The 27,858-nt window shown below is 44.6% G+C and overlaps 1 protein-coding gene across 1 annotated transcript in view; it reads left to right on the forward strand.

Moving 5' to 3' along the window:
* LOC306915776 (protocadherin-15-like) overlaps positions 1-27,858 on the forward strand; it is a gene marked incomplete at its 5' end in the record, with an annotated part of 193,042 nt that overhangs the window by 146,349 nt on the left and 18,835 nt on the right. Inside the window, 6 exon segments of the mRNA XM_079493389.1 lie at positions 930-1,057; positions 12,313-12,543; positions 12,993-13,081; positions 14,750-14,926; positions 16,103-16,321; positions 19,643-19,753. Of these exon segments, the coding sequence (XP_079349515.1) occupies positions 930-1,057; positions 12,313-12,543; positions 12,993-13,081; positions 14,750-14,926; positions 16,103-16,321; positions 19,643-19,753 (955 nt within the window).

The raw sequence follows: 27,858 nt of genomic DNA on the forward strand, positions 1-27,858 counted from the left end.
GTGCACTTCCGCAGTGATTAAAAATGGCACAAAATGGATTCTTCTGTCTTCTGGCCAATTATCACGCCAAATATTTTCGCAAATCAATTTTGACTTCAACACGTATTCACTCTTCAGTGATATTTTCACTCTGGGAGGAAAATACTGAATGATAAGCAGTAGTTTGTTTCAGCTTGTTGTTTTGGCTTTTCCCTCTTGCATTACTTTTTCAAGGGCAGCTAATGTGTTGGTTGACACATGACATGACACAATGCTTTTGAAGTCATGTTTTACAAATGTTTTAGCTCGTGACCCAAAAGAGAAATTAGACGTTTGCCTGGGACCCAAACTAGTTAAAATACAGTGGCCCCAAGTGCCTTAGTTCCCGCTTGTCAGATTGGTGCCCATGGGTACCTCTGGGTAACTCTTCTCAGCCACACCCCTAGTCCAACCGCCAGATTCTTAGCCACATTGAATTTGTTTTTAATTCATGAAAATAAATCCTTTTTTTGGGAATGCTTTTTAAAAATCTTTTGAAATAATAATAATTAAAAACAAAATGTAGGAAACAAAAAATAAAGGGACCCATACAAATTTGCCCACGACACAGTGTTTGGGAACCAGTTGCATTACAACAACAGCCATGGTCCAGTAGTCTGGACACAGCTGGAGTACACTTTCCTCTCATGCCTGGTTTATCTGCAAACTCACAGACTCACAGTCGTCGCACTGCAGTGCCTTAGTGTTTATTTTGAGACTTATTTGAGACACCAACAGCAGTTGCCAACAGCAGTAATGAACCAGAAATTATTGAAGAATGCTGCCTAGAATGAGTTTTTCTGCTCGAGTATCATCAGATTTGTGTGTGTGTGTGTGTGTGTGTGTGTGTGTGTGTGTGTGTGTGTGTGTGTGCGCGTGCGTGTGCGTGCGTGCATTTTTGTCTCCCTTAGCCAACACAGCCAAGGTGATGATTGATGTCCGTGATGAAAACGACCACCCACCAGTCTTCACCAAACCACTGTACTTAGGTGGAGTTGCAGAAGATGCTAAAACATTCACCCCAGTTCTGCAAGTACAGGTAAATAAATATACACAAATTAATACTTGAGTTCCTTGCTCAAGGGAACACTTTGTAAATAAAAGGCACGCACATCCAAGCGATACGTATACGTTCAAATAAAAAATAAAGTCTACTCACTGGATCATGCTCCTATGGATAATTTAACTAGCCTGGCGCGGCCAGACTCATAGCGAGGGTTCACTGATGTTTCCTCCACGCATATGCCATTATAGCCAGGCTATAATTTAACCACATGAACCCTAGTTTCCCTACGTCTTAATAGGCTATAATTTGGTGAGAAGAGGCAAGCATTTGCCAAAACAAATGTAAAAAATGTCTGTTTACTCTCCTTAACCGTTTCCGTCCTAGCGCATCCTCAATGATACGTGGCGAGATAAGAATATTCATAATTTTTTCCTTTTTTTTATTTGACAGTTCGAGTTTTCGGCTACCGTATGCTACACTCTAGGCAATTGTTCGCTTACCATTGACCTAGCCGTTAGCGCGGCGGAAAGAATGACTCGTCTCTCCTAATCCAGGGCGCTCTCCGTGGTGTTGAACGGATCGATATACTGGCGCTTCATTTCTGCTCCTCATCCGCTTTTTGGATCATATCGTATAAACTAAAACGATCGCAATGTAAGCTAGCTATGTAAAGTAAACTTTTTTTAGTGGATTGTTTCCGGGTCATGGGTTTCCGAGTAAAGGCGGCCATGTTGTTCCGGCACCCCAGAGCTCCTATTTTGAAGGGCACTGGTTGTGTTAAAAGGAGATGTTGAATATTTCCGTTACAGTCGGCAATATTTATCATACATAATGCTATGTTTACAGAAAATAAGCTCTGTCTATGTTGGCCTTTTTGAGGGGCGATGCCCAGCTTTGTGTGAATAATAGCAATGATTTGATTGGCTGAGCACCCCATAGCGATGATTGAATTGGCTGAGCAAAAGTACGCATTGAGGATAAAAAGTGAGGACAGAAAAGTGAAGATGGAAAACTGAGGACGCAAATTGTGATTGGCCAGAATGAGATGATGTATGATGATAAGCGCGGCCCTCACTTCACATGGGTGTGATTTTTTTTATATTGATGTTCCTACATGATGTATTCTCACTCAAGTTCTGACCTTGCCTGCCCACGTGTTCTATATGGCCACCATTATCATCATGGTTCAGATATTCTCAACACGGCAAACAAGGACAATATGTCCCAGCCGCCGTGGATAGCAGTTAACCCATTTTGGGCGGGAACCCCTTTTGGTGTTTTAAACATTATGTTATAATTTAGCTATTGAAAAATAGCAGACCTACAAGCTCATAGCGCGCCACTCGGTGGCGCGCTACGAGCTTGTAGGTCTGCTATTTTTGAAAATGTGGCACAAATCTTTGAATATATATTCTTTCAGAGTGAACGTTTTTAACTCAAATCTTTGCCTCTGGGGAGGTCCCTGGAACAACAAATATTTTCAGATGGTGGTCGGTGGCAAATTACATATAGTTTCTGGGGTCCTTGACATGAAATATTGAGCACCACTGACATAGAAACATACTGTAGGTATTTCAGAAAACTGTCAGGACATTTTTTTAATTTCGACAGTAGCTTTCACATTCATGGATTGTACCCCAGTGACATCAATGGAGTTTGCAGCACTACTTCGGTGGCCTTGATGGCCAGGATGAAATCCAATCATAAAACTCTTATCATGGAAATATATTTGGTTTTTAAAGGAGATTCTCTCGCTCGATTCGCTTAATAAACTAAAGTAACCCAGAGTTTTTGTCAAAGGTTTTTGTGCGCATTTTATCAACCAATTTTCATTTTGGACAGGGAGGTTGGGTTGGTGTTTCTCTCTGACATAATATATTGTTAGTTTATGTGTGTAGCAATGGTTCATTGTAGAGGACAGCAGGGAGTTGATGAGTGATGGTGAATGGTCTGGACAGGCTGAAATGGCAGGCTGATTGGCAGGTAAGCAGGTTAGCGGCCGGCCGGGCGGCCGGATCCTGAGCACAATGGCAATAACAGTCGGCAACAGCCTTGGAATCAAAACACGAAGTACTAATAACTGAACTATGGAGGTCTGAAGCGTGTTACGAGTCCCGACCACTGAAGCTGGAACAACAAGAGCCGGCGTTAATATGCAGGAGAGGTGATGAGCTGATGGATGGCAGGTGTGTTGGCTGAGGGAGGTGATGCGCTCATTGAAGACAGGTGTGCACGATCCAGGCGAGTGAGTGGCAAGACACACGTACAGTACATAGAGGCACACACAGACATAACAGACAAACCAACACAAGTGACACAGACTTAGAGGGGAACACACAGAAACACAAGAGAAGATACTGGAGATACTGTGGATTCTGGAAGATACCGTGGCTGTGACATCTGGCCGTTAGTAAGCAAAAGGCAAGTGATCCAATCAGTATGACTGGTGCTAATGCATTATGCATGTACTGTATATACAACCAGCTCGTAGATGCTCTGCAGACAAAACAGTCCGTATGTCTATTATATTCCCTCTAACTGAGCCTCCCTCTAGTATTTTCATCTTTGTGTCTTATAATTGGCTAGATAGAAGCTTGGCAGACTCATGTTAACGGAACTCACCTCATCTCAGCTACATTGTCAGTAGCACGGGAAGCGAGGATGTTAAGAAAAGTGGGTGTATTTCAATAATTGGTCATATAGTTAAGTGTTTCTCAAAAGATTTAATCTCAAGAACCCCCAAATTGATGGCGTCGCTGTCGGGTGGAAGGAATGGGAAAATAACCTGTGTTCAAATGGATGTATAAGTTATTTGGTCAAAAGCACACAGAACACACAGTCGACACACAGTTGAGACTAGCCCCTCTTGGGACCCCCGTAAAGTTTCTGACATTTGGATGTCTTTACGGATGTCTATTCCACGCGAAATGGTGTACATACCGTCGGAAAAGGTCGTGCTGCGGCCTTTGGGTGGTGGTGAGATGTTTCAAAAGAAGCATATATCTGCTATAGGAGACAACGGAAACCTCAGCAAATTTTTATTTGGCGCAGAAGCCGTTAAGTATTTTGAATCTTTGTTTGACCGTTTTGGCTGCTGTTAAGTTCTCTCTTCCTTCCTTCCTTGACTTCCTTATTGACATCCCATTGTACCGCCTCCAGCACCGGGGCTGGCTAGCTGCGACAGAGCAGATCAGAGGCAGGAACGTAGGGACGCGCAGCGGACCCCCATCTGAAAAGAGTTTGTGCCAGGGACCCCCATAAGAGAAGATTTGTCATGATTTGTCTATTTTTTTTGAAAATATCAAATCTACAAGCTAACAGCGTGTTGTGATGCAATAGTTCATGAGCTTGTGTAATATCTGATATTTTCAAATAGCCAAAAAATACAATACAGCTTAACTGATTAAACTGTTCTTATTTGCTGGGGACCTCTGGAACCCCTCAATGGCCCCTGGAGTTCCCTGGACCTCACTTTGAGAACACAATAGAACAAATATTTGTTTACAAACATTGAGACTGGTCGCACGGGTTTCATGTAATCAATTCCCAACAGATCTCCAACCTGTTGTTTTGGGGAGCACTGGTTTCAGTCGATTCAACCTCCTCTTGTGTGTTGGCTAGTGAGGTGCACCCTAGGAGACATTTATACTTCATTGCGCAACAGCATTGCACACAAAGAACAGCTGATATACAAGCTCACATCGCATCGCGGATGCGACTGTTGTGAGCGTAGAGGTCTGCATGCGCGACACCATCGCGGGACGATACTTGATGGGCTGCAGGTGCGCGTGCAGCCATGCACAAACAGGCTCTGCTGCTGTGATCATGAGCGCACCTGCCGTTCTTACGACAGTGAATGTACAGTAGGTGTGGCTTTGAGGACAACTGCTTTGAATTGCTATTATTGTTCACACACAACAGAAACCAATTGATTATACATTTCAAGAGTAAGATCACAATAAAAATCCTAATCATTCTTCCTCCACACTGGGAGAAAAACAGCATCTGAAAGTTTGATGGGGCATTTTTTTTTACACGTGAGTGCAGTTAGAACTTTTCCATTGCATCTTATGAGATGTTGTGCTGCCAGCCTGCGTGCGCATGCTGGTGCTTATCAGTGACGTCGTCTGATAAGGCGTATATTAGAACTGTCATTTAAATTTGGAGTAGTGACAACACTGTTTTTGAGAGGTTTTCTGTGGAAAAACAAGTTAAGACTCAATAGCTTCTCAAAAGATTATTTTCATTTCCACAGCACACAGTAATAATATTGTGGTGGTGTGCAGTACTCTACAAGCTAATTCTTCAGTGAGTTCATATCGGTTCATGTGCACGCTTTGGGTTTTGACTGCTTGTAGGCTGGTTTCTCCAAATGGAACTAATCCAAAAATCCAGCAGGTAATCAGATTAACTAGTGGGATTATCTCTCTCCCTCCCTATTTCTCTCACTCTCTCCACTGTCTCTGGTGGATTGATAGATTCACAAGTTTGACACTCAGCAGCAGAATCCGTACAGCTGCCGCTGTTAGGCTAAAAAGGTGGGCTGTCAACCCACCAAAAGCACATTGGCTTTTATTTAACTTTATTTTCACCTTTTATTATCAGTCTTTGTTCTCCAAATAAAGTGGAATTGGCCAAGTGTGCCACTTTACTGCTCTCAAACTATAGAATTCTATATATTCTTCAGTCCAACAGTTTTTGCTGCTCCCCTATAGTGCATGGTTTATTTATTACAGGTCACAACACAATGTGTCTTGGGCTCCTCTCCTAGCTTCTATCTATATGGTCTCCACCTGACCCAATAGCAAGTTTCAAAGAGCCCATTCATTGGCTTTTGTCGTATATGAACGAACAGAGACACCACTAAACTATGGAGAAGAATGGAGTTCTCTAAAGCAAACTGTAGACTAGAGTAATGAAAACCTTGCATCAAAGCATCAGAATCAGATGAAGAACGCAGGCATAGAGACAGAGATTTCCTCGGAGTGTGGTGGACCATTTATTCAATCAAAGACAGTCATCAAGGCGGCAAGTCAGATCAATCTTTTAATGCCGACCAATGGCGCCCCTAGAGGACGAATACCCATACATTTGAAGCAAGCGACCACAAGAAGATTTGAGCCATGATAAAAGCTACCGTTATCTGCTCTCCATACAGACTTCCGCCATTGAAATGAATGATGCTGAATAATCATGACATAAATGCTTAACCCCCATTGAATCTTTAGCTCAATTTAAAAAGAGAAAATGATCGGCCATTATCCTGGACAACAGCCTATGAATGAAATGCATATAAACTGCCATACGGACATCCAATCTTACAAATTACTAGAATCCTTAATTAAATGTCCTTGATTTTCAAAGCAGTAGGCTACTGTGTCAATGCTACGTAAATAAAGCCCAACAATTTAGAACAATGACCTTGGAATATATAGGACGCTCACACAAACCTAAATTATTCTGAAACCCAGTCAGACGATCTACAATACATTTCACCTTGGCAACATTTAGTTAGCACTTAGCTACTCAACTTTACAGCATGGTGCAAACCAACATGATCAGAACAAGCTCTAAGCCAAACACATAATCATCAAGAGAACCTTATTGGCTGCATGCGAATAAGAGGAAATTAGGGGCCTTTGTCATCTTCGGAACTCTTAATACCAAACACAAAAACAAAATGGAGTCCTGCACTGTGTGCGTCGTTAATAAAGGTCCCCTTTTTTATTTTATTCCCGGGACAGACCATATGACCCCATGAACAAGTGTTACACTTGACCTAGAGTGGGTAGTACTAGGCCAGAAGGCACTGGTTGAAAATAGTACACTGGAAAATTACTGAAAAAGATGGCCAGGGTTCTTGTTGCAGAGAAGTGGGTTTCTTATTCACCCTACTTTACAAATCAATCATGAAAACTGATTGACAAAATTATTTACAGCCAACTGGACAGATGGCTCTAGATCCCTCCACCTCCACAGTTCTACCTAGACTGAGTGGCAGTGGGAGGCCTCCCTACGTATTCAGGCTAAGCCCCTCCCACTGGACCAAACCACCCTGAATCGATTCCTTGATTAAACCGGTTACTTCTTAATGTCCAGAGACATCACATTTCATGTACCCTCTTAAAATGACACATAATCTCAACCAATTATCCACATTATGTAAACAATGAGAAATTTGAGAACTCTAGACAAACCCTCCGCTGATGGCATGTTCCCCACACCCACAGCTGGTAGTTGCTTCCTACAATGGCGATAATCAATTGACAATGAAGCATCAAACAATATACATAAAACCAAAATATAATCCTCTGCAACATACACAAGAATAAAGAATTCAAACTTTAAACAGGTTTGAGCAATTAGGGTGAACTGCCACAACAAGTTGAGAACATTTCTGCCCCTCCTAAAATGGTGGAGTTGGGTTGCATAGACTATACAGTACCCATGATACGTACATTGCTGAAGAGACTTCCTGGATTTCCCACATGGTAAACAAACGATTGGGTGAGAATTTGCCAGTGTTATTTAGCCACAATTATTGATCATTTTATAATCTCCCCACATGTCAACAAACAATTCTGAGTGAGAATGCCAATGTTATTTAGCCACATTATTGATCGGCTTAAACTATCACCTGGCATGATAGATCCTTCAAGACAATCAGGAATCACAGTTGGGTGGGCTGAGCTGCAAAATCATTCCACGATGAGGACTAAGATGTTAATTACAAGGATACCTTATGGATTTAAGCAGCAACATTGAACCATGACATCCACCAAGCCGACTCTGCTTTAGCATCCCACCAAACTTCCAACAAACACAACTTATACTCATCAGAAGACCACTCCAGACACAACCATGGCCACTGGTGAGTTGCAGTAACAAATCTGGTGAAAAAGGATTAGCATGAACAGCTGAGATGACCAAAGAAGAATACATTTTCACGCAGACGCCACACGAGCTGCTTGACAGCTCAGCATGCAAAGAATGAGTAGAGAGCTGAGGCTGCTTAAGTAGGCGGCCTGAATTGCACTGTGGGAATGAGGGCGTGGCCTGGAGAGGCAGCAGATTTAAAGAAGCAGTATAGATCAGGGGTTCTCAACCCGTGGGTCGCGACCCCTCGGGGGGTCGCCAAATTATTTTTTCCAAAAATAAATAAATAAATTTTATTTTCACGATTTTTCAAAAATAGCAGACCTACAAGTTCATAGCGTGCCACTCGGTGGCGCGCTATGAGCTTGTAGATCTGCTATTTTTCAATAGCTAAATTATAACAATGCTTAAAACACCAAAAGGGGTTCCCGCCCAAAATGGTTTAAGGTTATTGTAGCAGTCAATTTATATTGGGGGTCGGGAGGGGGCGGGGCGGGGGTCCCGAGACATTGCCAAAGCATTTCCGGGGGTCCCCGGCCAAAAACGATGAGAACCCCTGGTATAGATCACTAGGGGGAATGAATGAGGGGGAACCATGTACACACATATAAACCATCTGCCCTCCGTGCCGCAATGAACTAACGCTACGCTTGAATTTTGCATAGACAGAAATGAATACAAGGGTGGAGTTACTTCAAATCAACATATGGTAGATTGCTGTCTCACTGTGTGTTTTGGGTTCACACCTGAGGCAAGCTTCAAATTCAATGGAATTCTCTACAGGGTACTTGGCTGAGAACCTCTAGTGAAGGAAGATTCTCAGACCATGGCCCCTCTGACTAGACAATGTGTCTCCACACAAAATCTCCTACACAGTGACAGAATTACATAGCCTAATTATGAATATTGTGACACCACACTTTTCTAGGTCCCCGGCTGAAAGATCAAAAGGTTAGAACAGTTTTTGCCTTATTAAACAGTTAATTATGACAGGCAGGCAGGCAGGCAGGCAGGCAGGCAGGCAGGCAGGCAGGCAGACAGACAGACAGACAGACAGACAGACAGACAGACAGACAGACAGACAGACAGACAGACAGACAGACAGACAGACAGACATTTGCGTTTGTGTGCATTGTGAGTGAATGTCTTTGTCTACATGTTCCATGGCAGATAACAGCGCTATACAGACTGGATGGCAGCCTCTCATAATTGTGTTCTCTCTACACACATTGTCTGTGTTCTTCAATTGTTTTGTGTTTCTGTCACTTTTGACAAATAATAGACATAGACATACAGTAATTGGATATATTAATATTAATTTATTCATTTTCATATCGGATTCCTTTCTTTATCTCCTACCTCACTTGTTCTGTTCTTTCCTCCATACTTGCTTCCTTCCCTTCTTTTCCTCCTTTTTGACTTTTCTTCTTCTTATTCTTGCTTTTATTTTGTCTTCTAAATCAATTATTTGCTGCAAGGTTTGTTTGGGGGGAAAGAAACATTTAATCTTTTGGGAACGTTAACCGAGATTAAAGAGCTCTAAAGTGCTGTAGTGACTTGCGCTTTGTTTTCCAAAAAGTGCTATATAAATAGAGTCATTCTTTATTATTGAAGGACCGGTGACGGGGACTTTAATATTCATTGTGCTAGTTGACAGATCCCACACACTCCCAATTGGAGTGCATGCCAAGTGTTCTGCACTCAAATGTTGTCAATTCACCATGCAACTATGTTCTATTCATACTTACACCATGTTGTCAATGTTGTCAATTCACCATGCAACTATGTTCTATTCATACTTACACCATGCAACTATGTTCTATTCATACTTACACCATGCAACTATGTTCTATTCATACTTACACCATGCAACTATGTTCTATTCATACTTACACCATGCAACTATGTTCTATTCATACTTACACCATGCAACTATGTTCTATTCATACTTACACCATGCAACTATGTTCTATTCATACTTACACCATGCAACTATGTTCTATTCATACTTACACCATGCAACTATGTTCTATTCATACTTACACCATGCAACTATGTTCTATTCATACTTACACCATGCAACTATGTTCTATTCATACTTACACCATGCAACTATGTTCTATTCATACTTACACCATGCAACTATGTTCTATTCATACTTACACCATGCAACTATGTTCTATTCATACTTACACCATGCAACTATGTTCTATTCATACTTACACCATGCAACTATGTTCTATTCATACTTACACCATGCAACTATGTTCTATTCATACTTACGCCATGTTGCGGCTGGTATTCCTGCAATGCAGTGTGTATTTCTGCATGTATTGATTTATTGTTGAGAAGTTGTGCTAATCTTGTCAAACACCTTTAACAAGGCTGGGGCTGTCAAAGACCCAGATCTATTATAGCTGCTACATTTTGCCTGTCTCCTTCCTTCCTTCCTTCCTTCCTTCCTTCCTTCCTTCCTTCCTTCCTTGATGTGGATCCCTGATGTGGAGACAACAAAAGACTATACCCAGCAAGCCAAATAACGTCATGATAACGTTATGTCCTCCAGTGACTCCGGTGACGTTCATGACTAGGCCAGATCACAGCCCATATGGGGATGATCTTTACATAATTTCCAGGACATCTTCACTAGTTTAAATAATATAGCTTATTCTGGGCCAGATCTGACTAGTTATGATATGACTTAAGTTGATCTGGCCTCGATCAGACTCTCTCTGATTCATCCAGGGACGTCCGTCTTAGTGGGTAACATTTATGTTGGTTGAAATCAGGTGATATTCTGGGCCAGATGTGACTAGTCTTGGTTTGACTTGATCTGGCCCCAATCGAGATGTCACTAATTCGTCCTGGTCCTGACCGTGCTTGCTGGGTAATTATCATTATTTTTGAAGGTACAATATTTCGGGGGAATATTTAGAATGTGTGCAGGGTTGAGTACGTTGAATCTATATTGCATTAATACGATCTCTAATGGAGGATTTAGTTGACACAATGAAATAAAATGGCGATAGTATTCAGTGTGGGGCAGACAGCCTGTCACAGCTGATTTGGGAGACCAGTAGCTTTGTTGTTGCAAGGAAAGCGGTAAAATGAGACTTTAGTGGTTGTTCTAGTCTCAGATCGGTTCAAACACCGCTCCGTAGGCTTAAATACCGAATTCCTTCCTGACCTCCTCTCTTCCTCTGATATCGCTGTTTGCGGCAAGAACATATTACTGTTCCTCCTCCCTGTCGCAGTTTTTGCTCTTAATGTGCGGGGCGTCTCAAAGCTAGATGATTAGTCTATACTGCCAGCCCTTCTCGTAAAGAACTGGCATTGAATCAATGTCTCCCAGACTGTGCGAGCGTGCGTGCGTGCGTGCGTGCGTGCGTGCGTGCGTGCGTGAGAGAGAGAGTGAGAGTGTGAAAGAGAGTGTGAAAGAGAATGAGGTAGACAACACAGCTAGACAGTTAGCCTGACAGAATGCATGAATATAAGCCATGTGCGGCTTAAAGCACCACTACGCCTCTTACTGTCGTCTCTGAGTACTACAATTCATTATGAGACAACCAACACGTAACATAACTCCTCTCCGGGGTCAAACATCCCAGAAAGCAAGTGACATTGAACATTTTTTAGGAGCCACAGTGGTCTTTGTTCCCAATCCTCTGATGAAAATCAGTACATTTACCATTCACTGCTCTGTCAGTGCTTCTCTGATCAAACCGGGTGCAGTGTACATGTAGTTACTCAGCTAAAACCAGTACAGTCCAGTAGTGTACAAACATCACAAGATGGATGGAGAAGCTGATTGATACTGTCGGATGTATCTGAATTCCCACAATGGGAACGTGAATTTCCAAAATGGGCCAAACGTTTGCCGTAGGGTATTTGGCACACTGCAGTGCTGCCAATAGTTTTCATCGGGAGGGAGACAATCATGAAAGCAGTGGTTGTAATGATGATGATGATGAGGATAATGATGATGTCCTGTCATTATGAGCGCAACGATTAACACATTTTGGGCGGGAACCCCTTTTGGTGTTTTAAACATTATGTTATAATTTAGCTATTGAAAAATAGCAGATCTACAAGCTCATAGCGCGCCACCGAGTGGCGCGCTACGAGCTTGTAGGTCTGCTATTTTTGAAAAAATCGTGAAAATGTGGCGCAAATCCTGACAGAAAACTGTCAGGATTTAGAAGACATTTTAGAAATTTCGACGTCAGGCCTGAACGGGTTAAACAAAATGAGAATGGTGATCACTGATGATAATGCCATTCTAATGACGATGCCACTGTTTACCCTCTAGGTTTCTCTCACTCTTTCACTCTCAATTGTACCCCTGTCTCTGTATCTAGTTTTTACAATGCATCTCTTTTTGTCTCTGCTGTCTATTCGTCATGTCTCATCAGGCGCTGGACAAGGACACTGGGAACTACAGTTCCATGTTGTACCGACTCATCATCCGCCCCCCTGCCGGCAAAGACGGTAAAGACGGCAAAGACGGCTTTGTCATTGAGCCATACAGCGGGGTGCTGAAGACCGCCATCATGTACCGCAATATGAGGAGGTCATATTTTAAGTTTGAGGTCGTCGCTACAGACAACTACGGGCAGGGACACAGCAGCAAGGCAGAGATAGTGGTGAGTCAAGCAGATTGTAACTAAGATGCGTGGGCTCGGACGTGCACCATTTTCCTTTCCAAGTAACTACACTCATTTGACCTTCTTCAATGCGTTGCGTTGTGCCACATTTTGCAATTTTAGAAAAACATTTATCTTGACAGGTAATTGTATCTTGTATCTGGGCTTAGCGTTCTTGTTTCTCATACAAGTGATAAAACAATGGCATTTGATGTTATCTCAAAGCAATTCTAGCACACTGCTCTAGTGGCTGTCGGTTCAAGACATTTATAAAGCTGAACTGGAAACAAGTGGAATTGATTTTCCTGTTTTCTTTTTTTCCACGTGTTTGGGTATATGTTGTATCACAACACATTGTTATTTATTTTGTCTTTTAGTTTTTCCCTTTTTGTGATATAAATTCAAATACCTTATAAACATTTGCATCTGAATTTGTCTTTCTTTCACAGGTGTCAGTGGTGAACGAGCTGGACATGCAGGTGGTCGTATCAAACGTCCCTCCCACTGTTGTAGATAAGAACAAGGACCAGCTGCTGAGGTAACACTTCTGATTGGCCATACTGTAGATCCACACACAACACAGCTCAGTGCCTACAGGAGCCACTAATTGTACTGTTCTGCAACTCAAAGCACACTTTTTTAAAGTTATATTGGAACCAGGCAATATCCAACCACTTACTGTGTCAGACACATGATTGCAACAAACCCAGTTCCATGTTAGCCCCACTAGAGGAGGCTCTCTAAGAAGATGTCCATCCATCTGTCTGTCCGTTTGTCCACCCAAACAAACATTGAGATATGTTAAGATATTATCTTAACATAATCTCGATGTGGACAAATGCTACAATTAACCGTTTGAGTGCCCCCATGACCGTTACTGTAGCACCACGCTCAGGTCAAAATTCAAACACTGTACACAAGATATCTCATAATCTAATTGCACGATGAACCGACCCTACATATCTTTGTGTACCCATGGCCTTTACTATAGTGCCACAACTTCAAGCTAAATATCTGGTTGGGTGAAAGGAACAATAGGTGTTACTCATTGGGGCTTTTAGTCTTTCTAGAAGATTTGTTTAACTACATGAATCCTGGCATCTCTATTTTGGGCAAACTATCTGAATCTGAAACGTACAATAAGTAGGAAACACACAGAGAGATAGAGTACTAGTGAGTGACACAGCAAATGGTGCTGCTGCCCAGGTATCAGGACCGGCCATATGGGCAACATTATAAGAAGACATGTGGCACGCGCCACGCGCCCTAACCGCTCTTAGCTATCACCCCAATTTACTTGAATTATTTTCTCATTTATTTTAAGCGTTTTCAGTTGTCCAAAACATAAGCTTGCAGATCTGCTATTCGTTCTATGAAAAAGTACAGGATATACAGTGCAGTAGGGCTTAACAATAAGTGGGTATGAGATGTGTTTCAGACTCACCTAAGCTTACCCCAATATTTGTTCCTGTACCAGTTGACAAGCAGTCTGCCAGAGGCCTGATTCGTTGCTGCTTTGATCCTTTTTTCCTCATGCGCTTATAGTGATGGTTTATACCACTTACCATAGAACACCTCCGTGTGCACACACACACACACGCACGCTTACATATACACTCACACTCATATACACTTACCATAGAACACCTCCGTGTCTCTGTGTGTTCTACACACAGAGACACACGCACGCACGCTTACATATACACTCACAGTCACATTCAGTAAGACGGTTCCCGCTGTGAGCAGGTGTTTCTGGAGGACAGGAATCAATGTTGCACAGTAGGGTCTCTGTCTGTCTGTCTGTCTGACTGCCAAACTAGAACATCTATGTATTTTAGCACACATTCTGTGTGTGTGTGTGTGTGTGTGTGTGTGTGTGTGTGTGTGTGTGTGTGTGTGTGTGTGTGTGTGTGTGTGTGTGTGTGTGTGTGTGTGTGTGTGTGTGTGTGTGTGTGTGTGTGTGTGTGTGTGTGTGTGTGTGTGTGCACGCGCAGCATCATGCTGTGGTTCAAATGGAAGTGCGCACCCATCTGTCAAGAGCTTTCTTTTTCAGAAGAATCTATTACATCCTCTTTCACACTTTAGTGCTCTCTCTCTCTCTCTCTCTCTCTCTCTCTCTCTCTCTCTCTCTCTCTCTCTCTCTCTCTCTCTCTCTCTCTCTCTCTCTCTCTCTCTCTCTCTCTCTCTCTCTCTCTCTCTCTCGTAGCATATTGGAGCGACATGTCCAGGACCAGATCCCGGGGGCCAAGGTCGTGGTGGAGAGCATTGGGCCCCATCGTCATGGTGAAGGTTATGAACAGGAAGACTATTCCAAGTCGGACCTGATGGTTTACGCCATTGACCCACTGACCAACAGAGCTATATCAATAAAGGAGCTATACAAGTAAGCAAGTTAATATCCTAAACCATACAGTACTTAGCTGACCGGGGTTCCCCAGGGCTCTATACTTGGTCCGCTCCTTTTCCCCGCTACACTAAATCATATTAAAATTGCCTAGTGGGTGGGTGGACATTACAATCTGTGTGCCTTCTTCTAGCACAGTTGTTGCGACCGCAGGTCGCATTTACTATGAAAACTTGCACTTGGTTGGTTGGTCACCCCAGAAACCGAAGTGGGCTTTATCGCTTACTCATGATAGCTCTTCCGTTGGTCCAGACTGTATGATGAAGCATTTGGAAATTGCGAGAGTCAACAGTCTGGTAACGCGAGACTAGTCATGCCATCAAGGCACCTGATGTCATCAATATATGGGATTGCCCATATATGGAGATCCCTTATAACATCAATATTGGCCAGCAACTCTACATATGACCTCAAACCCTTAAGGCCTATTCATAGTCTGGATTTTTGGTGGTGAGTAAAAACAGAGAGAAGGCCTGGGGAGCTGTCACCCAGGCGGACGCGTGCACACGACCTTGCCTACTTCTCGCCCTCAGGCGTCTTACTGGTAGTTACACAGCATATGCGTGGACAGAAGGGCATTAAGCAACTAGTTGACTAGTTTACTGTTGGTACTAGTTGACTAGTTGATAAAAAATAAAATAAAACAAAAGTGTATTTTCATTTTTTTCCCCCCGATTTTGTAGGCCTCAAGATCAGGTAGATTATAGTTATAGTCACCACTCACCAATGTACACAGTTTTTAAATGTACAAATATTTATTTGCAAAAAAAAAAAGAAAAGACTAGTCGACTAGTAAACTAGGCAACTAGTCAACTAGTAAAAATGACTAGAAGTGAATGCCCTAGGACAGACTGGACACGAATAAGACGACAGATGTTGATATATTGCCATATAGTCTAAGGCTGCGTGTGTGTAACATGAAACATGACCAAGCTTGTGGATATGGTTTGTTTTGATTCCGCTCCAGACAGACAGGTTGGCTGACAAAATGACTAACTGGTTAGAAATGAGCTGTCAGAGTGTCTGACTCATTGTTTGACTATCTTAAACACACGCACACACTGGTACAGTTACGCATGGCTGATGGCTGTCAACCAAATTAATTCCAACACAAACAGGAAGTGGCAGTGCTGTGTTTACTGTACCCGTCCTCAGATTCCTCGACGGCAAACTCCTCGACATCAACAAGGAGCTCCAGCCTCATCTCCCCCCTGGGGGCCGCATCCTGGAGATCCGGACCCCCGACGTGGTGACGAGCGTGAAGAAGGCCGCTCAGACCGTGGGCTACACGGAAGGAGCGCTGCTGGCCCTGGCAGTCATCATCATTGTCTGCTGTGTTCCTGCTATACTCATAGTCATCATCACTTACAGACAGTAAGGCCTGCTCTCAAACACAGACATAGATGGGGGAGAGAGAAATACAGACTGACTAATGCCTGATTTATACTTTTACTTCCACGTGGGGTAAAGTAATGCAAAAAAGACAATTTGACAGTGAACAACCGAACGTTATGTAGACAATTGGATAGATTAATCAATATTCACACAGTATCAATTAACATACTACTCAAGGGCATGTAAACAAATATAATTGTCTCCTAACATGCACTACACACTAAACAAAAAATGGTGCTAAAAACAACACAATTTTTTTCCCATGACTGCTACTTGTTCACTAGTACAGACCACGCATTCAATCGAACATCGTTTAACATGGTTTAGCATTTATTTAGAAAAGAAGTGGAACATGAGAAGGAATGATAGAAATGAGATGCATATGAATGGAATTAGACTGCATGTATGGCATGAGGGGAAGGGGATGAGGATTTAGGCGCGGGAAGGGGGGGGGGGGGGGGGGGGGGAGTGAGGATGAGTGGGAGGATCCGAGGGGCCTGGATGAATGAGTGAGGAGGGGTAGGTGGGGTGGGGGAAGTGAGGATGAGAGGTGGGATGAAGTGGCGCTATGGAGGAGAGCTGGAGGGAGTGTGACCCCCTTCCGAGACCCCCTTCTGGAACCTGAAACCGGAGAACGAGAGTTAGTATGAGAAATGGGAGGGAGGAAGGGGTACGAGATACGATGCACGAGTGGCAGATGAAACAGACTGGCATATATACTCTTCCCTTGATGGAGCGAGGGCGGAGATAGGGCGGAGAGCTTGACAGTTGCCATGGCAGCGAGGCCTCGGTGAGTGGCGAGGGCGGAGCTCAGATCAGTAACCATGGCAGGTAAATGGTGGAGTTAACTGTAGCTGTGGAGAAGTTGATTGAGCTCGATACCTGAGGCAGGCCTAGGGATGGAATTAGCATGGATTAGGTGGCAGGGGAAACCAACAATCTTATCTTATCCTCCTGAACAAACGTTGTACCAACTCCATTTTAAAATCTTTGTCGAGGGAGAGCCAGTGCATTTTCTGGCAGCGGCATCAGCTGCGGAGTACCCGCGGCAGGCGGCAGTGTTTCTCAGTGGCATCAGTCCGACACCCTACCCCTAACCCTAACCGCAAGCTCGACGCAGCGCATGTCGGACCACCGCACTGCCGCGGAACAGAGCGGCAGTGGGGTGTCAGAATCCCCCCACCTTCCCCGGCAGCGCCGCGGCTGTTACCGGCATTTGCGGTGTCTGGACTGGCGGCCACGGAATGTAGCGGCAGTGAAGTGACATAATTCCCCCAAATGCACTCGCTCCTTCTGTCTTTGTCAAAATGATGCTGTGTAGAACCATGCATAAACTAAACAGAAAACCAGTAGACAACCTCTAAACCTTTCCAAGAAAAAAAATGACTATTGCAATTCAGTGCAGAATCAATGACTACATGCTAGTCCATGTGCAAACAGTTCTGGGGATACCACCAGCTCCCTTTGGAGATTTGCCTGCCTGAAGTATGTGGTTCTCTTCTGACAAGCCTAGACCGGGTCGATATTTTCTTCCTTTCATTTGTTTGTTTTGTTTCCTGGAGGTAAAACCTTGCCGTGGCATGAGTCAGCAAACGTAGGTCGCAGTTTCTTAACATGGTATGACAGGTATATGTAGTACAGTCCACAAGGTGGAATTGACCTTTATCACATGCCACAATGTGACATGTAATGAACGTTTAAGACGGCTGAAAGCCGTGCAGTGTGTAAACACTACTTGCTAGGACCTAATCCCATCAGTTCTCCTGTTGATTCAGTGTGACATCAGATCCCACTGTGCCGAGTCTTATTAGTTTGTTTAGTGCAGCATCACGAGAGCCCATTCATTTCAGCTGTCTCCCAAATACAAACATGCACGCTCGTGCGTGCATGCATGCACATGCTCCCGGCTCCTGCAAACACACTTTAAAAGAAGAAAAGAGAGAGAGACTCATCTGCCTGAGAGGTACAGGAGAGGAGAGGGGGGTACAAGAGCAAGTGAGTGAACAGAATAAACGAAGAAGCAAGGGAACAAGGGAGGTGGGTGAAGATGAGGTGGAAGAGAGGAGCCGTGCACATTCAGGAGGGGAGGATAGTTAATGCAAGGGAAGATGATGAGGGGAGGTAATTATCATCGACTCCACAGGCTCACAGCTGCATCCTGTGAATGATTATAATGTAGACTAGAGCAACAGACTTTGATTTGGAATTTCAATGAGCAATGAGCAGTCTGGAAGTACAGTGCTGTCTGTGTTGGTGATGATGTATGGTCCATATGAATGATTAATCTGTCTGTCTGTCTGTCTGTCTGTCTGTCTGTCTGTCTGTCTGTCTGTCTGTCTGTCTGTCTGTCTGTCTGTCTGTCTGTCTGTCTGTCTGTCTGTCTGTCTGTCTGTGTCTCTCTTTCTCTCTCTCTCTTTCAACTGATGTGTTCGTCTCATCCCATCGCCACCAGGTTCAAAGAGTGAGTATTGTTTTTTGTGCGCACCAAAATCATTCAATCCCATTTAAAGTTGTCATAAATCTGTCTGAATTACAAATTATTATATAATGTCCCTATTTTTGATCTTTTTAATACAGCACTGCATTGATATAACAAAGAAAATGTACTTAACATGTATTCCAGTGCTTAAACTCAAGGACATATTTCTCTAATCAGCTTTCACATTTCACTCACTACTAGTTGAGTGATATTTGACCAGGAGTTTCTATACTTTGACTCAAGTCCTGGGCTTTGCCAAGTTTGCCCGCCACAGTCAATGCCCTAGCCCAGTGTGTAAGTAGCTTCAGACTGTGAATGTGGAGTGTTTGGACATCCATCCCAGTGAGCAGCATGCACTGTTGGATCAATATTGAGGAAATGGAAGCTGCATCATACCACCCAGGTGCTGCCGGGCTCAGTTATCCATCACAGCTCAGTGGCAGAGCAATAGGCACTGTGCATACCGGTAACTGCAGTGGGGGTTGGGTTGGGACCCATTTTGGGGCATGGACCCAATTGTATGGAAGTAAATAAATTTACCTTTTGAACTAATGTGCTTGGGTTTGCAATAATAAATACTGACTGGAAAATGTTGTTTAAGTATAATATTGCAATCCAGACGAATCAGGTTGCATACTACTGTATAGAGCAGGCATGGATTTCAAATGCCTCAGCAGCAGCTGACTGTGGGCACCACCATGTGACCTTTCAATTACAGGACAGCTAGTCCCCTTTGCCCTCATCCTTGCCTCTTTACTGATAAAGTGCTTGACTATTTAACCTCACAACCCATGTTCATCATGTCTTCTTTGTTGATGCAGGCGACAGGAAGAGTGTGCCAAAACGGCCCGTATCCAAATGGCTCTTCCGACAGGCAAACCTGGAGGAGGCACCGCCAACAACCTCTACGAGGAGCTAGGAGACAACGCCATGTAAGTGGAACATGCACATACTTTTGGTCAAAGCTTCAACCGTGTTTTCGAGCATACAGTACAGTAGCGAGATTCGCGAGGCTGTGTTCAAGATAAATTACATGTGTGATGACTGAAGGGTTGGAGGAAGAGACATGGCAACTCTTTAATTAATACAGCTTTATACAAATACAGTAATTCGCAACAGCACTGATGCAAAGAGCTAAACAAACTGCTACTGAACGAAACAGTCTAATAAATTAACTTCATACACTATTTATACATTCCATCTTAAATCATGCAGACTTTCAGTGATGCAGCCTGTGGCTCTTTGTAGGTCTTTGAAACCATCCGCTGTTGAAGGCAGCTGCCAATTTCTCAACTAAATCAGCTCGGAAATATTCTTCAGTCCAACTTTGTGGACTGATTCAGAGTTTGGAATAGCGTTTTTGAAGTGTATCTGGATTTCACCGCTCCCTCGTCCACTGACCAGATAATTAGACCAGTGGCTCTCAAAGTTGATTGGTTCTCAGGATTACTTGAGGGTGTTCCAAATGGACCCTTAAAGTCAGTAACTCTGAGTTATATGAGTTTGAGAATCATTGGATTAGACCAATCACTTGCCACCGCTGTTTCTCAAAACAACTAGCATCACTCTCCTGAGACAGTGGCACATTATGTAAAGTGGACTGATGTCTGTACATGCTTTAACGAGTCACACTCTGACACACAACTCCACAAAAAACCCCAGCTCTGATCACTGATTGGCATCGAAAGCTGCGGGCAAAGCCCTGCATTTCATATTCCTGTCCGCTCATTTTCCTGCTGCTGTTGTTCCAAGTATTTCTACTTTGCTGCATGGAAATACGGAACAACGTTTTGCCCAGCTTACTGTACATTGCATACAATAATTGTTATTATGAGCTTAAGCCATATTGTGTACCATTAGCTCTTGTCTTTCTCTGTGTATTCGAGCAGATGTTCTGTTTTGACATAGCCATATGCCTATTTCCAATTATTGGTATGCCTTGGTTCAACAAGAGTTTAATAGTAAATCTAAGCGGGTACAGCTGATTTAACTGAACTCATATCTGAAACTGTTAACATACACACTTTAAACGAAGCACATTTCAGTACAGTTATAGTCCTTCCGCAGCACACCAAGAAGTGGAATGGAACTCTTATCAGCACTGCACGCATCACTGATTTCCCGGCCACCACTGATATGCCACCCACTCCATTAACACGATGACAATTCATCTGTAAAATGGTAGGAACTCTCTGCTAATGATTGAATGGGATGTCCAGGTATGCATACGCGTGGTTGTGTCCATGTGAGCGTGAGATAGTGGACTCTTTAGCCAGCAAGAACAATCCTGTGAAGAATGGGTGTGGGAAATGAACTTGGATATGAAATGATTAAAATAAATACAGCTACTAATTTATAAAGAATGCCATGGGCCATGATTATTTCCATCGATAAGCTGCTGAGCGCTTTGATAATTACACTCGGTAGGGTTACCGTGTGTGTGTGTCTGTGTGTGTGTGTGTGTGTGTGTGTGTGTGTGTGTGTGTGTGTGTGTGTGTGTGTGTGTGTGTGTGTGTGTGTGTGTGTGTGTGTGTGCCCTGCACATACAAGTGAATTGATTGAATTGAATTTTAACTGCTGACATGGCTGAGTTTAGAAAGGGATTTCTCTATGACCTTTGGGTGCTCTCTCGATTGTATTGGGCTTTAACTTAGATTAATTAGTCAATCAATTAAATAATCAGAGATTACTTTGTCTTTAGCTGAGATTAAGGCTGTGTTGATTTACAAACATGTCAAAGTGTGTCTCATGGGTATTTGTACGTGAGCTCTTGTAGCCCAACACTATAACATCAGCCAGCCAGATCCAGTGCATTGGACAAGGACTATACTATATTATTCGATCTACCTTTTCCGTTAATCAAATAATCGAGAAGCACATATATATTTTTTAATATCAACAAATTGACACAGAAATATAACTTTATAGACAACAGTCTATCACAAGAGTGTCGCACAAAAATAACACGTTTGTTGTCTATTATGGTTCATGGGAATAGCCTATATCTTTTTTTTTTTTCATTGCATTGGTGAATGCACTGTAATAGATGTCACTGTTTAATATATCAATATCCTTTGTGCAAGAGAGTTGTCTTTGTAGCTGGTAGACGCAAGGGGAGCCTGCATGGGTTGTCATTTTTGGGACGCATAAGCAGTAGTGTAGCCTTTGATCTTTTAGGCTTTTCTGCAAATACTGAGCTTGTTGCCTTGTTGTTGAGAGTGGCAGACATCTCATTAGATTATGCATGGCATCCTCATATACTTCTAGAGGGCTCAACCGTGAATTCTGGCAGCCCAGAAACATCCCCTTGTGTTATCCTGGCCTGATACTTTGGAAACATCCCCTTGTGTTATCCCAGAAACATCCCCTCGTGTTATCCTGGCCTGATACTTTGGGCCACAGCAGGAGTCTTGCCTCTTCATCCAGAGCCACCGGCTGTTTGCTTAATGGCCAAACACTGGCTCTGGCCTCTGCGGTCTCCAAGCAGTCTGGGAGTAGATGTTGCCACAAAACCTCTTCACCCCAACGCCACTGGCTGGACTTCAGTGTTCACTGGCTGGACTTCAGTGTTCACTGGCTGGACTTCAGTGTTCCAGCTGTGATTGTTGTGCATCAGCAGCTAACATGGCATGGTGTCGAATCTGTCTATGTTTTCACTCATGAACCACATCAACTGAGTCCTTCTAAGCTTACGAGAGAGAGTCTGTTTAGGACGAATACTAAACTACCCTCGTTGCCTCTTTAGGTTTGCTTTAGTTTTCAACTAACCGGTTATCTTTCCCCCACTTTTCCCTTTCAAAATTATTCCTGTATCTAAATGCTAAGTTGTCATAAAGAGAAGGGTACAAAACTGTGCAACCGGTGGATTATGAAAACGTAAATAGAATATGGCTGCCTGGGGATGTGATTCCCTACTATCTGTGATTAGGGTGTATATCTCTACTTTTTCCACAATAAGAACAACCTACAGTAGTATACATATTTATTTATTTATTTATTTATTTTGTGTAAAATGTTTGATCTCAGAAAGGTTAGTGTAGAGAGACAGGAAACCAAGGGCAGAGAGAGGAGACACATGCGAAACAAGACGAGGGTTGAATTAGAACCCAGGTCCTTGAACCCAGGTCCTTGAATTAGAACCCAGGTCCTTGCGCTCACAACGATCAAATGTGCAGTACTGTGCACTATGGCAGAGCCCCATGGCTGAATCACTTATTCACTTATTATAACATAACATTTCCAGTAATTACACTTAAAGCAAATTAAATTGCAGTTGTGTCGTTTGTCGACTATCCATGTTTAGTATGGAGTATAGTACAGTAAGCTTTATTACTATGCTTGTGCTTGATTCTGATTGGCTGTGGCTGTGCCAATGGCATGTTATTTCTAATACCGTTCTCAGTTTCGTTTTTCCTGGGATGGTATAGGATAGACGAGCTCTCGTTTTTAGTTCACTCAACGTCCTGTGTCTGTGCAAGGTTTTACAAAGGAATGCATGGCTTTTGAAATTACTTTACAACAAGGTATATTGCATACCATTCAAAGTTTGCATAGCAACTTCCTTGTTTGTACATGCAGCCGGGGACTACTTTCTTGTAGGAATTATTTATTCTTTGGTGCATCCTCCGTCAAATCCATGGATAAAGGTTGGGGAAATAGCAGTTGTTTCAGCCAACAATGAACCAAGTAGACCACTGTGGCAATACTTTGACGTTCCGATGTCACCCTCCCCACTCCCTTTATTCCCGCCGACTATAGGCGCTTTCTTTCCACAACTTTAAGGGTTATGACATAATACTCTGTCATTGTTTTCATCACTCTTTTCCCCTGTTCTCATCTGGGCTCCTCCATTCTTCTGTCCATTCCTCCAGCTCTTCCTCCATGACTGACAGACTACAGTGAGTAGACGTTGTTCACAGTAGTGTCAGATCTGTGGACTGGTTAGATGACTTCAGCTCTGTGTTTGTGTCTGTAGTGTGTATCTTAGTGGCTACTATTCGTTTCTGTATGGTGTTAGCTCTCTTTAACCGTTACTGGTTTTGTGGATAACAGTTGTGTTGGTACACTAGTCCAGTTAGTGAGTTTTTACACTCTCAGAGTTACTAGCTAGTTTGTTACTTGTATTACATTTTCTTAGTTGTTGTTGTTGTAGTTTTATGGCAATCCATCTCTTCCCCTCTTCGGCCCACTGTGCCCTGCACCCACAGCAAAATCAGAGTGCACCCGTACTCCATTTTTTTCCATTTCCCTGCACCAACCCACCCCTCCTCTTCTTTTGTTTTATCTTCCTTATATACTCTCATTCTTAATGTATGGTAATTTTAGTCACCCCTCGGAATAATTTTATTATGGTCTAGTCACTCTAGTGAAGGTGAAAGGCCTTGTTTTATCCCTCATTTTAATCTCATTCATTTCTCTTTGCTTTTGTAATTTCATTCCCATTGCTCCTGCATGTTTTTTTCATTATCTGTTTCTTCTTTTTATTTGTGCCTTCATTTCCCTTTTTTTTTTTTGCACCTTTTCATTTCACACCCTCCGTCTGCTCAAAGCTGCTCAAAACGCGGTGTCGGTGGCAGCTTGGACTTGGAAGGTGACCGCCAACGTCTGATCTCAGACTTCGCCACTCGGGCCATCGCAGCCCACCAGCAGTGCACTGCCAATGGAGGCGTGCTCAACAACCTGCCCAAGTCTGAGTCCAACATCACGTTCCTGTCCGACGAAAACCCCCTCACCACCAAGAATCCCATCTACCACAGCACACTGAGCAGTCCAGAGAACCTCGGGAGAACCGAGAGGAGGAGGGACCTTCTTGGGAGTTTGTCCCCGACCAGGAAGAGCTTTCGGGAGGCCTGGTTGAAGCTCAGCTCCTCCGGAGGTGACATGGGGTTCGGCGGGTACAGTGGCAGCGACAGCGGCTGGGGTTCGGGGGTGGGACACAGCTGGACTCTCCCGTCCAGATTACATCGCAGGGAGATGTACGACACCTTGAGGCGCCAAGTGGTCATGGACCCCGTGCAGTGGGAGCTGGAGCTGCTGACGGCAGAGCTCGGAGACAGCAAAGATGCAGGACTGGACTCTGGGTTTGACCACAGAATGGATTCGGACCTGGGGAGCCAGAGCCTAGAACCCAAGTTGTCGGTGAAAGAGCAAGCGAAGCAGTTTGAGCAGCAGGCGGTGCCGGAGATGGTACAGAGGCAAAGCCGAGGCTCCCGGGGGTCTCTCTCTCTTGACTATCTCCTCTCCCTGTTCCCGGAGTCCCCCCCGCCTCACAGGTGCAGCCCGACACAGCAGCTTCCAAATGCGCCGCTTAGGGAGGCTCCCCCGTGTATCGTCATTACCCAGAGTAACGGAGGGACCCCACCACCGAGTCACAGGCCCACTCCCCCTGTGCTGCGGCGCTTCGGGGGGAACTTAACTGGGGGTTGGATCGCTGAAGAGAGATTAGAGGTTCATTTAGAGACCATCCCCGATCCCCCATCAACTCCACCACCTCCTCCACCAACATCTTCCCCTCCCGCGCCCCCTCACGCCTCCTCACCACCTCCTCATCTGTCCCCACCCAGGCCTCCTCGTATCTCCTCCCCACCTTCCCATCCATCCCCCCCACCTCCCTGGCCCCCTCGCTCCTCCTCCCCGACCCCACCTCCTCATCCGTTCGTCACCCATCCCCATCCTCGTTCGTTGCCCCTCCATCCCTGGCCCCCTCGCGCCTCCTCCCCACCTCCACATCCGTCCTCCCCCCCTCCCTGGCCCCCTCGCGCCTCCTCTCTGACCCCACCTCCTCATCCACCATCCCCCCATTCTCATCCTCGCTCGTCGTCCGCTCATCCCTGGCCCCCTCGCGCCTCCGTCTCCCCACCGCATCAGTCGCCCAGCCCACCTCCCCAGCCCCCTCACGCGTTGCCCTCCCCACCACCTCCTCCCCCGTCATCCTCCCCTCCACCTCCCCCTCCACCTCCTCGCCGTGTCTCCTGTCTACCTCCTCATCCGCCGCCATTCCCTCCCCCTCCTCCCAAACCGTCCCACTCCAACGACATGGAGACGCCGACTCCTGCCACATCCCCACCCCCTTCTCCCCCGCCAGTTCCTCCGCCTCCACCTCCTCCCCCGCTGCCTCCACCCATGTCCCCCTCGCTCCTGCGCCCCTCCACCTTCGTCCTTCCCCCGCTGGCGGAGGCGCCGACGCTGCGGCCCGTCTCCCTCCGCCCGACGCCTCCGCCTCTCCCGGCCGAGCCGGAGCCTCCCCGCAAAGGCATCCTGAAGAACATCCAGAACATCGCCGAGATCGAGAGGTCGGTGGCCAACATGTTCAGCCAGATCGACCAGAAACAGATACCGGTCAGGAAGGTCGCCAAGAGCCAGACCTCCGCGGAGTCCACGAGTTCCCTCGATGCCCCGGCGGAAGGAGGTGATGTGGGGAAAGATGAAGACGCGGTAGGCGGAGGGGCAAAGGATGCGGCCCCTCCTCCTCCGCCTCCACCTCCTCCACCTCCTCCTCCACCTCCTCCACCTCTTCCTCTGATTCAGCGGCACCCGAATATGAACTCTGTTGTGGAAGAGTTGGAGCAGCGATTCCCCTCCCAGTCAACAATACTGTAAGGCCTCCATCTCTCTCTGACGGCACTTACGTTCCGTTTTATGTGAAAAAGTGCATACAGTGTGTACTGTGTGTGCGGAGGAACTGCTGAACGTTGTTAGCATGCACTACTGATGAGCTGTCAAGGAACTGCTGAACGTTGTTAGCATGCGCTACTGATGAGCTGTCAAGGTGGTTCAAAATAGCTCTGTTGGATTCTAGAGTGATTTCACGTTATGATGGAAGGAAGAGAATGCTCTAAACTCTAGTAGTTGTGGATTCACTTCTCAGTGAATGGTATTCACAGTTTCTCTTTCTGACGTTACCGGGGAGGAGGGGAGGTAGAAGAGAGTTGGAAAGAATTAGCCTCTCTGCTGCGGTATTAAGACAGTATGTCCACTTTCTTCTTTTAGGATGAGACAGAGGGGATGGTTTAAGTAAAGTTTAATATATTGAACTAAGTTGTAGATTGTAGGTTTAGGGGAAGCAAGAGACCATGGCCACATCCATATTTTGCTTGCTTTTAATTCTCTAGACCAGGGGTTCTCAACCCGTGGGTCGCGACCCCTCTGGGGGTCGCCAAATTATTTTAGGGGGTCCCCAAATTATATATATATATATATATTTTGCAACTGGCTGGAATGAAGAGTTTACATATAGTACATGCATACACCTTCCCTAATGATTATCTGGTTTCAGTATTTATTTATGGTGTATGTATTGTCTCTATTATTAAGGTTATTGTAGCAGTCAATTTATATTGGGGGCCGGGAGGGGGGCGGGGGTCCCGAGACACTGCCAAAGCATCTCCGGGGGTCCCCGGCCAAAAACGTTGAGAACCCCTGCTCTAGACAAAAGAGAACACAAATCACCAAAAGGTATAGTGTAGCAATCACAAAGTATGCAGGGACAGTGTAGGCTACTTCAATTTCACCATGGTGAATACACAATGCCAATGTTTCGGCCAAGGCGGCCTTCATCAGGGCAAGTGGAAAAAGTAGATATAACCGAGAACGTTTGTCAGCTGAATTCCAGTCTCAAGTACTGCTTTTGTTCGTCCTGACCCTGGTATGTTCTCACACATAAAAGAAAAGTGTCTCAACTGGTTGATACTGTGAATTCAGGGGTAGAAATGTGAGAGAAAAGGTGGCCCTTAACTTAAACTCTGCTATAGCCTGCCTGAAAGCAGGGACTCCAGATTGAAAGTGGTTAAAACACAATGTCTGGCCTCCTTACGGTGTGATGGTGAGAAAAAGCAGGAGGACAGTGAGAGGGTGGCTAATAACCTTTCTGCTGAGCCAGTGCAGATCTGATATCTTGCTCAAATTTAGGCTATTCTCACACTGAGATGTTCTAAGATGTCACTAAAATAATCGTTGGGTTGTAGTTTGGTCATTTCTGCATGCTGTATTTCTGCTGCCACAGCGACATTCGTTCCCCCACTTTTCTTTTTCTTTTTTT

The sequence above is a fragment of the Electrona antarctica genome (assembly GCF_951216825.1).
Source record: "Electrona antarctica genome assembly, chromosome: 22".
Taxonomy (NCBI): domain Eukaryota; kingdom Metazoa; phylum Chordata; class Actinopteri; order Myctophiformes; family Myctophidae; genus Electrona; species Electrona antarctica.